This window comes from Sebastes umbrosus, chromosome 22 (assembly GCF_015220745.1).
Source record: "Sebastes umbrosus isolate fSebUmb1 chromosome 22, fSebUmb1.pri, whole genome shotgun sequence".
Classification (NCBI taxonomy): domain Eukaryota; kingdom Metazoa; phylum Chordata; class Actinopteri; order Perciformes; family Sebastidae; genus Sebastes; species Sebastes umbrosus.
This window is the reverse complement of record NC_051290.1, coordinates 1413685-1427131: the sequence shown is the minus strand read 5'-3', so window position 1 is coordinate 1427131 and position 13447 is coordinate 1413685. Positions and strand designations below refer to the sequence as shown.

Here is a 13447-nt window from a genome sequence, read left to right as displayed (position 1 = left end):
AACCTGTTTGTTCTTCTTCTCCAGCTCTTCCTTCAGGCTCTGCAGCTCGTTGTCGTTCCTCTTCTTCTCTTCATGGAGCTGCTGCAGCTCAGCTCCTTTAGTTTCTACCTGGAAGGACAGAGACAAGGTGGAGAGAGACAATGAGAGACATGTTGTCAGGGTTATGAATTCACAGGGGGACCCAAACGCAGAGTTACAGGCAGAAAAGGTAGTTTTTAAATAAAAGCCAGCTTTCATAAATCCAGCTGAATAATCCAAACAACAAAAACCAACAGGCATCAAATAAAACAAAAATGCAGGGTCTGAACCTCCTTCTCAGCTTCCTCCCTCCTCTGCTGCTCCTCCTGGAGCTGCTGCTCAGATCTCTTCTGAGAGGGCAAAGATGAACAGAGACATGATACAAGACATGATTTTATTATATTAGTGAAGACACCACACAACATGTTTTCTTTGCATTTCTGGCTCATCTCTCTTATTTCTGTATTTTAATCTCCTCTAACATTTGCTCACATCTTCATCTCTTTGTCTGAATCGTGTCTCTTCTGTTGTATTTCTCTTGAACGTCTGAACATCAGTTAAAGTTAGCTCTCAGTCATCACTGCTCTTGTTCTCTTCTTAAACCAGTAGTAGGCAGTATATTCCATAATAACCTTTCAGCATATTGTAATTCAAATGTTCTGAGAGACTTCTGCTCCTCCTCATGGCTCTGTTTTTATAAAAATAACTTTTTTAATCATATTTGCTCATTTCTACCCACTGCAGCTTTAATTATTTTGGAAACTGAAAGTAATGTCCTGTTTCTTTACTTACAAGTTTGCTCTTCATGAGCGTCTCTCTCTCTCTTTGATCCAGGAGGTTTCTCTTTGTCTCTTTGTGTAAAAAAAAAGGAAGGAGAGTTAAAGGCACTTACGTTCATTTTAAGAAATCACAGAGACATTTGAGTCTAAAATGAAGTATAAAATGGGTTATAAAAAGAAGACTGAATTGGCCTAATGGGAAATAAAAGTAGACATGCCATCACATTTTTTATCATCACCATAACCTGTAAAATACAGACATTTTCATTTCCAATTAAAATTGAATTTACAAAATTCATATCACTATTCTCCATAAAACCTGTGAAAATGACTTTTATTAATAAATGTGTAACTTACTGATTATGTTTTTTCTCCATTTCCACACAACAAAGAGAAGCAACACGATGCAAACAGCCAAACTAACAGCCAAACCAGTTGTGACAGGAGAAGAACTGGACAGGAGCTTAAAGAAATCATCTGAAAAAATAAAACACAGAATAACATTATTAGAAATCCTCAGCAATTTGAAACTGAAATAGTAAATCACATAATAAAACACAATATTATTTTTTACTTGAAATAGGGATGTGTGTCTCTCTGGTCTGGTTGGTGTTCTTCTGTTGGACTCTACAGGTGAAGCTGTCGCTGTGTCTCTTCTCCACAGTCACTCTGCTGCTGACATTGTAGAGGTCATCAGGACCTCTGACTGTCTCTGGAGGTCCAGCAGAGAGGAGGTTTCCCTCACCGTCCAGCCACAACACCTCAGGCTCTGGATACCAGCCTTCAGACCTGCAGTCTAACATCACTCCACTGGTGGCCTTATCGATCCCTGCTAAAGTGATGACCGGGTAGGAAGCAGCACCTGATGATGAGTAAAAGGAAACATTTAAAACAGAAGTCAGCAACACAATCACCACATGAATGATTAAATATATTGTATAAATATCCTCTGCATTAGCGTTGTTTATACGGCAAATAAACCCAGTTGGTCCCTGAACTGATGATGCAGCAGCTTGAAGTCAAAGGGGTCACATATTTACTGCTGCCAATAATAAAACTTCAAAATTCAAAAACAGTTTGCATCGGAAAGCCTGTCTTAGATTATTGCATATCAGATTATGTGTTTGTTAAACTCTTTTATGTATCATATACAGTTTACTAATAAATCTAATGAGACAACATTTCTGCCCATGACATCTAGAACTGAGCTGTTCTTATAAAACATGTTTAACCCTCATTTATACTGATGTTTCATGTCGTTGTGCTCTTCATCTCCCAACATCACTGGCTGACTATGACGAGCTGTTTTAACATTTAATAGTTAACCTTGACTATCCAGAATTAACATTAGAGATATCTACAACGTCATTGTGACTAGTCAAAACGACATTTAGAGCTATCTGTAATTCAGTTCTGACTATCCTAAATAACAGTTACAGATATCTATAACCTCATTGTGACTAGTCAGAGTTGTTGTCATGACGTTGCTCATCAAGGCTTCCCATTGGATATCGGCCCAACAAAGCATCTGAACAGTGTCAGCAGAAGCTTTTGCTAACTTTGATAATTCGGTAAAGTGTGAAAGATATTCACAGATTCAAACTCTCCGGATCAATAACTCATAAGTTGTTAAAACACAGACGAGGGCTCTTTCTAACCGTAGTGATGTAGACAACGAGCTGCATGATCATTTTAATCCCAACAAGCCTTTAGTCCTCTGAGCTGTTCACATTACATCGGTCTCAATGTGCGGCCGGCTGTGGCCAACGAGAGCTTTGTTCACTAGAGAGCTGTGATAGAAATGTACAGCGTGTTGTAGATTTATTGTCTCCAGACACACTTTATGAACCCATACAGCTGCAGTGAAGCGCCATCGTATTTTTGAATAGCTTCCGCCCCCTTCTGACCTAATTACAGATATCTGCAACCTCATTTCACCTAGTCACAACTCGTGTGTGTAGATACACTGTGTCCACTTACCAACAACAAGCTCAACCAAAGATTCTTTATTCAGTTTAGGAACGTAGCATTTGTATCTCCCCTCATCAGAAAGTTTCACTTTGGAGAGTTTCAGTGAAATGTTTCCGTTCTTCAGTTCATCAGTGAACAGTGATGTTCTTCCTGTGTAGGATGGATCTTTAACATGTACGAGGTCCTGACCAGCACGCCACGCAAAGACAGCTATAGAGTTCAGGTCGGGTCTCGTCCACTCCAACGTCATGGCAGCAACATCCACTGCAGGTTCCAGATGGCATGGCAAAATGATGTCATCGCCAACTAATGCTACTATTGGCTGAGATAGACCAATCATCTGAGACTGACCTGGAAAGAAATAGATATGTTAATTCATTCCTGCAGTAGGAAGGAGTTAAATATGTTCATTTCTATAAGGCTTGTTGTACATTATGATACTGTGCTAATAGCAGCAGACAGCAGTGGAATGTAACTTCACTCAAGTACTGTACTTGAGTACAATTTTGAGGTACTGGTACTTTACTGGAGTATTTCCATTTTATGCTACTTTATGCTTCTCCTCCACTACATCTCAGACGGAAATATTGGACCTTTTACAGACATTTGTCTGACAGCTTTAGTTACTAGTTTAGCAACTAAAGCACAAGTTGCTTTAGTGTTAAAAGAGATTATGTCACTTTATATTAACATCAATAACTGTAGACAACATGTGGTTATAGATGACATTGAAACACTTCAGTTCTCTGAAACAAACCAAAGGGTTCAAAAACCAATGACATCATGTTTTTGTGAGAGTGTCCAAAAACACTGAACATCAGTCTTTAAGCTTTCATTTAATGACATATATTGATATGATTTGATGTGACTTTAATACTTTGTGTGAGTTACCTCTACAAGAGTGTGTTAGGAGAAGATGGAAAACCAAAACACTGAGGGGTCTGAGTGGAGACTGAAGGGACAGTCCGGTCCTCTGGGGAAGCATCTTAAAGCTCTGAAAATCAAATGATACCATGCAGCAATACATCATATGGAAAAATATATGCTTTGGAAAGCAGCAAAATAACTAATCCAGTAAAAACAATACCATTAATACTGTGACGTGTCCATGTAATATAGTTGAACTTTCATTTCTGCAACACAGACGGTCCTATAGAGAGTTCATATGGATACTATCTATGTATGGGGCAGTTAAAACTGAGATAGGCTTTAACTTTTCATACCAACATGGCAGAGACTGCTCCTTAATGAATTTTAAAAGTGCTTTGATTCTGCCAGACTTGTTCAATAGTTCATCCTTCATTAGAGCTCTTTACGTGAGATACAAAGTCCACTGACTGCTATAAAAATGATAAAGAAAATGTTGCTGTCAAAACTAACAAGCGACCATTTAAAATAATCATAAAAACCAAAGTCTGGTTGAATTTGAAATAATCAGCACAATTACTCAACATTTGAAAGACATTTCCTCGATGGTTTCAATGTTTTACACCGGATTTAAAACAGACTTAATTATCTGTTACAGAGTATTATACTACAGAGCCCACGACTCTGAATGCAGACCCACTTTTAATGTCGATAAAGTGATACCAAGTTTAAGAATAGAAGTCAGTTGAATCATTGACAGGCTGTTGACCTTGGCTCTCACTTCTTTTATCTACTGCAGAGTGCTCATGCATTATATTTAGTTTGTAGTGCACATCATGTAGTAACAGCTGATGTAGTTCCCCCCTGAGCTTCCATATGTTATGTATTATATGTCACTTTCAAACTTAACAGCCACAAACTACAGACCTAGAGCATTCAGAGGATGGATGGATTAAACTACAGACCTAGAGCATTCAGAGGATGGATGGATCAAACTAGAGACCTAGAGCATTCAGAGGATGGATGGATCAGACTAGAGACCTAGAGCATTCAGAGGATGGATGGATCAGACTAGAGACCTAGAGCATTCAGAGGATGGATGGATCAGACTAGAGACCTAGAGCATTCAGAGGATGGATGGATCAGACTAGAGACCTAGAGCATTCAGAGGATGGATGGATCAAACTAGAGACCTAGAGCATTCAGAGGATGGATGGATCAGACTAGAGACCTAGAGCATTCAGAGGATGGATGGATCAAACTAGAGACCTAGAGCATTCAGATGATGGATGGATCAGACTAGAGACCTAGAGCATTCAGAGGATGGATGGCTTTCCTAGCTAGATTGATCAATAAGGGGGTTTCTGAGACGTTTACATAACACAAGTGCTCGCCATCCAATCACCAAAAAAATGTTGCAGAAATCTCTAAATGTCAAAAGTTTTTGATCTCAAATCACAGCATGACTTTTCATCAATTCTCCAATGGTAAAAAAATCTGTGTAACAAATGGTATCAATCCGAAAAAATTGCTGCAACAACTTATGAGACTTGATAGAGCATGGAGATGGACATCATAGACTTCTATCATCATGTTCTAAACACATTTTTACTATTCATCTAATTCATGTTTATTTATGACTAGAACAGCTTGACTCACAGTGCTGAGCTGACTCGCAAATTAATCTCCAGGTTCTCAGCTTTCAGATGATGTTCAACACTTCTATGTGACATCTACTGTTGACCTGCTTTCTCCCCCTAAAGACCCCCTGGACCCCCTAAAGACCCCCTGGACCCCCTAAAGACCCCCTGGGCCCCCTAAACACCCCCTGGACCCCCTAAAGACCCCCTGGACCCCCTAAAGACTCCCTGGACCCCCTAAAGACCCCCTGGACCCCCTAAAGACCCCCTGGACCCCCTAAACACCTCCTGGACCCCCTAAAAACAGACGGCTCTATTGTGGGTCTCAGAGGGTTAATAACTGAGTTCAACTTTAAACACAGTCTGGTGATTGGGTCTGATTTCCTACGCTCAGAGTGTTTGTAACTGATCACTAGAATAAAATATTACAGCTTCAATCAAAACCACCAGGAATAATATCAATATCCTTTTATTGTCTTAGTAATTTAGAAAAGGGGAGAGTTCAGGAAGTAGTTGTTAGGTCTGCTATCTCACCAGAGGCCTGGACTACGAAGCAGGATTTGCGGTTATCGAGGTAACTTCAGGGTTAACTCTGGGTTTTCCGTACCACGAAGCTGGATCACTTCTTACCGGGGTAGATCTCCATGGTCACTGATGCTGAACGGCTAACCTGTTCTGGAGCAGGTTATGTTCCAGATCAGAGATCAACTTCTATGAAAGCACCTCCTACTGACCGATCAGAGCTCGGTGTGGTGTTTGTATGATAATATTACACACATATGAAGAAGTTTAAGTCATAATCATAATAAAAACAACACAGTCTAAACTGACAAATGCAGGAAGAACAGCTGGATTTATGTTGAGGGTGTTTACCGCTTTGAATTATGTTTTTATATTTATTTAGTTTTACTTCCTCTTGAGTCTGTTTCACACCTTCAGAGAGGAGGAAGCAGCTGAAACACGCAACATCATACTCACAGTGTAAGATAGGTGTAATCTATTCATCTATTACACTCTGAAAAGTTATTTATATTTAGACGACTATTTCTGACTTTTGAGTTTTCCTCTAAATTAATAAGTCTGTTAATTTACGCATTCACACATCTGGAGTTTTTTCTTTTTCCAGCTGTTCTTTCTGCATTTCATATCCAGACAGAGAAACTCTGAGTTGACTTACCGAGTTGATAACCAGCTTCGTAGTTCAGTTTAGTGAGATCTCTGCTGTTAGGTTAAGTGAAGCCAGATAACCAGAAGAGACCCTGGAGATGATGAACTCGCTTCGTAGTGCAGGAGACCGTTATCACCAAGCCCTCAGGAAGTGCGCAGGTCGTCGAGCCCAGCTCCCGTAGTGGCCAAACGACGGTACTACAACTTCCGTGTCCTTCAGGTGATGCCGTTGGGTCCATAAAGACTTTTCCCATAGACTTACATTGAGAAAGAGATGTCTGTAACTGTTCAGAAGGTGCAGCAGTTTAACCAAAAGCATCCCCTCACCAGCCCATGCATTGATCACATGCACGGACCAATAGTCTGCGGCTCTGCGCATGGTCTGCACATGATCAGAGAGTGCTGTTATTCCAATCACCTTCTGCGCAGATCGCAAGCCTCATTTTCCTCCAACTCAGCTCAGTATCAGTGTTGCACCTTTCTGGACTCTTTTCTATTTATTATTGATATGGTCTTTTCCTGTGCGTCCATGAGAAAGTGAGTATTTGTTATAGTTGTCTATTGTTCAGTATCTGCATCGTTATAATAATTCTAAAGTCACCTGTATCATGTTATAATGCTCATACTCGTTTGTCTATAAGAGTTTGAATGATAAGTTGTGTGTTTCAGTGAGAGCAGCGCAGTGAACGGGCATACGGCCGTCATTAAGGGACCGTCGCACAACTCCTCCTATCCCCCTCTGTGTGCACTCTGCTCATTGAACTGCATGAGAGCCTGAGTCTGCTATTTGTTGACGCTCCCTTAAAGTTCAGAAGGCTGCGTTCTCTTCCTTTTATTCCTGTTTAAACTGTTTAGCTTGCATTGTATTTCATACAATACTGTTTGTTTATTATTACTTCATGTTACTAATACCTGCTCATGTTTTCTATTTTATTTCTGTATTTAGTAACCACTATCCACACTATCCACACTATTCACAAAAGGATTTAAAAACCATCTTCAATCAATAAATGAGTGATATCTCAAAGAGAGTGTGTGTGACCTGGACTAATTGATACATCATCATCATATTCATGTTCTTACCGGACAACCTGTGGAGATTGTAAATGACATTCATAGAACCATCATCTAAGGGTTCAGAAGGTAATCTATTTTAAGGTGAATCAACTCCCCAGTATGAACACTCTAATAGTCCTTATGTAGGTCTTAAAAGTTGTAAAACGCACTAATAGCTGAATCCAGAGTTATTTCCCTTCCTCCGTTCATGTGAATGAGACCCAGTTCGAGGCTGGAGAACAAGCCGCGACCGAGCGCATGCTCTACTGCGCATGCTCTACTGCGCATGTTCCATGTGCCCAAGATCCGGGTACTTTTCCAGACGGAGGTCGAGCTATTTAGGCTTCATGCGCCACTGAGCAGCTGTCAGGGCAGATGTGCAGCGAGTCAAGGGCTGCATCCCAAAGCTCTTAATGCATCCCTGTTTCCCTCACTTGCGTCTTTTCCTTGCGTCTTAGTCCCTCCCACCAGGGAAGCATGGAGAGACGCAAGGAAACCATGCGAGGAGAGAGGAAACGAGGAAACCATGCGAGGACAGAGGAAACGAGGAAACCATGCGAGGACAGAGGAAACGAGGAAATACGATTTAAGAGACATGAGACGTTCGTTTCCTCTGAAGCGTCACGTGAAGCGACGTCCGTTTCTGATGACAGCAGCAGCTGATCACATCTGGATCAGCTGTCAGTCAGCTTTAACAGCTGTTTGTGTCTGAACTGATCTAATACTAATAAAGACAAGTGCAAGCTGCAGTCTGTATTTCTACTGTGGACTGCTTAGAGGACCAGGAACCATCTCTACTGGATTGATATCTTTTTATTATCTATTCATTATTAGCGTCTGTAGTTATTGATATTCTGATTGTGAGTTAATTATTTCATAACCCAGAATATGACTATGGTGTCTTTTGAACACTGGACATTATTTATTAGGCTAAAGGGAAAATGTAAATGATGTAACTCATATCAAACCAGACGTTCAGGAATGATCAGCCTCATGTGACTGAATGGAAATGAGGATAAATGATGTAAAAGGTGTTTGTTGCTGACAGACAGACTCTCCTTCTCTCTCTGACTTTAATAGTTTCATTAATAAAAGTTAACGGGGAGATAACAGATCATGAAAATAAAAACCATTCTAATAAATGCAGAAAGTTATTCTAAGTCTGTTTGTCAGGTTTTATAAAGCTCTCTCAGTGACAGACTGCTTCACTGAAGGAAGAAGCAGAGATACTGCAGGTCCTTCTGCTGCTGTTCAGAGCTTCAGTTAACACACATTATAACTAGATGGTGAATCAGAAGACAACTAAAATATAAAACGTTTAATATGTGATCTGTCTTCACTCCGGTATAAAACTCAGTGATGCTGAGAGGTAAAGTTATCAGATCAGTCTGATCAGCAGCAGCGTCCAATCAGTAACTGATATCCAATAAGGGGGCGTGTCGGTCGGTAAAAGACTTCCGTGGAGGATACACTGGTGTATCCTCGCTCATAGCTCCTCCAGAAAGCCTCCTCGATCCTCGATCCTCGCTCCTCGATGCACAAATAAGAGCTTTGGGATGGTCTTCAAGATGGAGCACCAGAACAACTTCCGGTTCAAGCGAGGAGCGAGGAGCGAGGAAACGAAAATTAAGAGCTTTGGGATGCACCCAAGAGGTGCTTCTCATTTCAGCATTTTTCGCCTCCTCGTCTCCTCGATCCTCGGTCCTCCGGCTGTGACCCGGAAATTGATCTCAGTCCTCCATCTTGAAGGACGTCCCAATTCATAAAATGCGCATCGAGGAGCGAGGAGACTTGCTGGAGGAGCTATGAGCGAAGATACACCAGTGTCTCCTCCAGTGTTTCCTCTACGGAAGTTTATCACCGACCGACACGCCCCCTTATTGGATATCAGTTATTGATTGGTCGCTGCGCCGATCAGACTGAAGTGATACATCAACATCACTGAGTTTTATACCGGAGTGAAAACAGATCACAGATTAAAGGATTTATATTTTAGTTGTCTTCTGATTCACCATCTAGTTATAATGTGTGTTAACTGAAGCTCTGAACAGCAGCAGAAGGACCTGCAGTATCTCTGCTTCTTCCTTCAGTGAAGCAGCCTGACACTGAGAGGGGTTTATAATACCTGACAAACGGACTCAAAATAACTTTCTGCATTTTTTAGAATGATTTGTCTTTTCATGATCTGTTATTAGCCCCGTTAACTTTTATAAATGAAACTATTAAAGTCAGAGAGAGAAGGAGAGTCTGTCTGTCAGCAACAAACACCTTTTACATCATTTATCCTCATTTCCATTCAGTCACATGAGGCTGATCATTCCTGAACGTCTGGTTTGATATGAGTTACATCATTTACATTTTCCTTTAGCCTAATAAATAATGTCCAGTGTTCAAAACACACCATAGTCATATTCTGGGTTATGAAATAATGAAATCACAATCAGAATATCAATAACTACAGACGCTAATAATGAATAAATAATATAAAGAGCACTTGTCTTTATTAGTATTAGTACAGTTCAGACACAAACAGCTGTTAAAGCTGACTGACAGCTGATCCAGATGTGATCAGCTGCTGCTGTCATCAGAAACGGACGTCGCTTCACGTGACGCTTCAGAGGAAACGACTCATGTCACTTAAATCGTATTTCCTCGTTTCCTCTCTCCTCGCATGGTTTCCTTGCGTCTCTCCATGCTTCCCTGGTGGGAGGGACTAAGACGCAAGGAAAAGACGCAAGTGAGGGAAACAGGGATGCAATTACAGTTTTTCTCGATTGTTTACACACATTTTCTGAAAGCATGCCTCATACTCTCAGAACTCTACACACAAATCAAAAAACACACACACAATGGGCAGAACCCCTCAATTCTCCTGCAAAATGAAACTTTACATTCAAATCAATGTTATTTCTTCTCAAAATGGTATTTTGTTTTCAAATGACACACACAAACCATCATATGAATAGACATTTATAAGAACCAGTTGAACACTGATGTGCTCAATGTAAAACACTATGATGAATGGAAAACACTTCTTCTCCATTCATCATAATGACTTAGGCCTTTTTTTTGTTCAGTGTTACACTTACTACAGACAGCACATACATCAGTGTGTTGTAAAATATTTTAGAATATTGTTTTTATACTCAGAACACACAAATACACGGTAACAAATAGATTTTATTTTCCCCACAAAAACAATGTACACAGTGAACATCCCAACCAACACAAAGTTGCACATACAGTGGTCTACATACAAAACAACAGAGGAATTTACTGTATACAGTTACAGTAAAAAAAACTATGCTGCATCCTCTCTTCTGTTTCGGTCTGGCCACAGCACCTCATCCACATCACAAGCAATGTTTGCCCTGGCCAAGCAGCGGGGGAAATATCGCTTAGCATGTCGAATCCAGCCGTGAAAAGCATCAACTGCTATATCTCCACATGCGTCTTCCATAGCTTGGAGAAGGGGTATACGCGTTTGTGGATTTCGGTCATACACTTTCCATGATTGCTAATTGTAACACTGTGTGACAGGTGTTTGCCCATGTGATGAGTCAGTGTGCATAGTAGGGCAATTGACTTTAGAATTTTGAATGACAGTGTGTTCCTTGTGAAAACGAGATTTTCTTCATGAAAATTGTGCCAAATGCAGAGAATTGTGTGTAGTGTTTTGAAAAAAGTGTGTTTTAGAACTGCAATTTGAGTGTAAAGCAGGAATTGTGCTTGTAGTTTAGCAGAATTGGTTCAGGGGGTTGGTGCATGAGTTACATGTTGTGGTCATTGTGTGTCAAGTACCAGTATTTGTGTGTAAACAATTGAGAAAAACTGTAAGAGCTTTGGGATGTAGCCATAACCTCGTTTCCTCTCTCCTCGAGTATTTTCCTCGCCTCCTCCGCTCGCATCTCCCGTGGGCGGGACTAAGACGCGAGGAGAGGAGTCGAAGAGAGGAGTCAAGCCTTATAAAAGCACTAATGGGAAAGACCCAAGGTGCATCAGGGAATCAGCTATGCAGAGGCAGCAAAGAAGGTTTCAGGAGGCATAAAGGTGACAAAACAAAATAACACTGTGAATGAAGATGTTGTAAAATGTGCAGGGTGTGATAAGTTGAAGGAGGAAACTCTGCTAGTCAGAAAAAGTGACTTTGTGCTCTTTATGGCAGAAATAATCAACTGTTCGGCACAGTCAAAAAGTCACAATGAAAGGATTAAATGAATTGTCAGATCAGCTGAGAAGTACCTTGAAGTGAATGGGAAACAGTTAGAAACATTCTGAATGGAGATACATAATCCTCTCAAACATGGGCTGGATCCTCTTAATGGTGTTCATTCTGCTACAATGGAATGTGAGAAGCTTAATGACAAATGGACAGGAGTTTAAGAAGTATATTGATAATTTACAAAAGAAACCTAATGTAATCTGTATACAACAGACATGGTTGAAACCACAGTGGGATTTAGTTGTAAAGGGATATTCTGTAGTTAGAAGAGATAGGGAATCTGGTAATGGTGGAGGAGTTGCAACATTCATACAGAATGAAATGAGTTACAAGATAATGCATGTAAACACTGAGCATGAATCAATTGTGGTTAAGACTCCGTGTTCTTATTTACAGACGGCTCCAAAGATCCTGAGACAGGGTGTGCAGGTGCAGCAGTTTATATCCCAGTGAGTGAGACCTACATCAAGAAACAGTATCAAATGATGTGTCAGAATATACTACAGACATGTTGGTAATATTATTGGCCCTGCAGTGGATAGAGGAGAGGGAAATAACAAACACCGTTATTGCATCTGGCAGTTTTTCAGCACTCACAAGCATAGGATCTGGTAGATCATCAGTCAGAACGGATTTAATTAATGAACTATTTCTCATTATGTATAGGATGGAAATAAAAGACACAGGTACACGATTCCTCTGGGTTCCTGCTCATGTTGGTGTGGAGGGAAATGAGCAGGTAGACATCCTGGCCAAACAAACACTAAGAATTAAGAATATAGAATTACAAATTCCATTAAGTAAAGCTGAGGCTAAACCATTCATCAAGAACTATCTGCACAAACAGTATGGCAGGAGTACTGGGATCAGCAGGAAACTGGAAGGCATCTGTACATTATACAGAAACATGTTGGAGCAGGGAGAAAGGTGGGCTGGAAAAGAAGGGAAGAAAATATCATCACTCGACTGAGAATCGGACATACAGGTCTTAAACAAACATTATATCGAATAGGCAAGCACCCAACTGGGAAATGTACACACTGTAACCATCCATAACTGTTGAACACGTACTGATACACTGCAGTAATTACACTATCCAGAGGAATCACCTTTTTCAGACATTAAGGAAGGCAAAACACCACGACTTGTCAGTGTCAGGTCTATTGGGGAATAAAGCAGATAATATATACAGTGAAATTATTCAGTTTTTGAGAAAAACTGATTTAGTTAAAATAATCTAGAGTTTTCATCATTATTATTATTTTATTTTATTTTATTTTTTATTTTTGTTTTATTTTTGTTTTGTTTCTGCACAATCTTCTGTTCCACACTCCAGTCCAGATGGTGGCGGTAATGCACCTCTAAGATGGTTTGTCAACTGCCAATAAACACCAAAGAAGAAGAAGAAGAAGAAGAAGAAGAAGAAGAAGAAGAAGAAGAAGAAGAAGAGCAGGGCAGGGCTGCGTTCGAATAATCAAATAATGACGTCCTAACGTCTTTTCCTAACAACTTTTCCTTGACCTCAGTGGAAAACGTCATGAGGTCAAGGAAAGATGAGAAGGAGAAATCAGAAGGAGTTAGGAAAAGACACCAGCGGTGTTCAGAGAATCTGACTGCTCTTTCACTAGACTCCGTCATTATGATGCGACGGCGGCGGATGTTAGTGACGTCAGTCTGCTGTGGTGAAACTACAATGTTCTGAAGATGGACTACAAAAGACGCAGATT

General features: G+C 40.4%; 2 protein-coding genes across 2 annotated transcripts in view; both read right to left on the bottom strand.

Annotated features, from left to right (window-relative positions):
- LOC119481826 (golgin subfamily A member 6-like protein 6) overlaps positions 1 to 13447 on the bottom strand; it is an 83187-nt gene that overhangs the window by 3767 nt on the left and 65973 nt on the right. The gene's annotated exons all lie outside the window — the stretch shown is intronic.
- LOC119481866 (butyrophilin subfamily 3 member A2-like) overlaps positions 837 to 13447 on the bottom strand; it is a 54934-nt gene continuing 42323 nt past the window's right edge. The window contains exon 5 of the mRNA XM_037759178.1: positions 837 to 1274. Coding sequence (XP_037615106.1) covers positions 1135 to 1274 — 140 coding nt within the window. The 3' untranslated portion in view covers positions 837 to 1134. The remainder of the gene's footprint in view (positions 1275 to 13447) is intronic.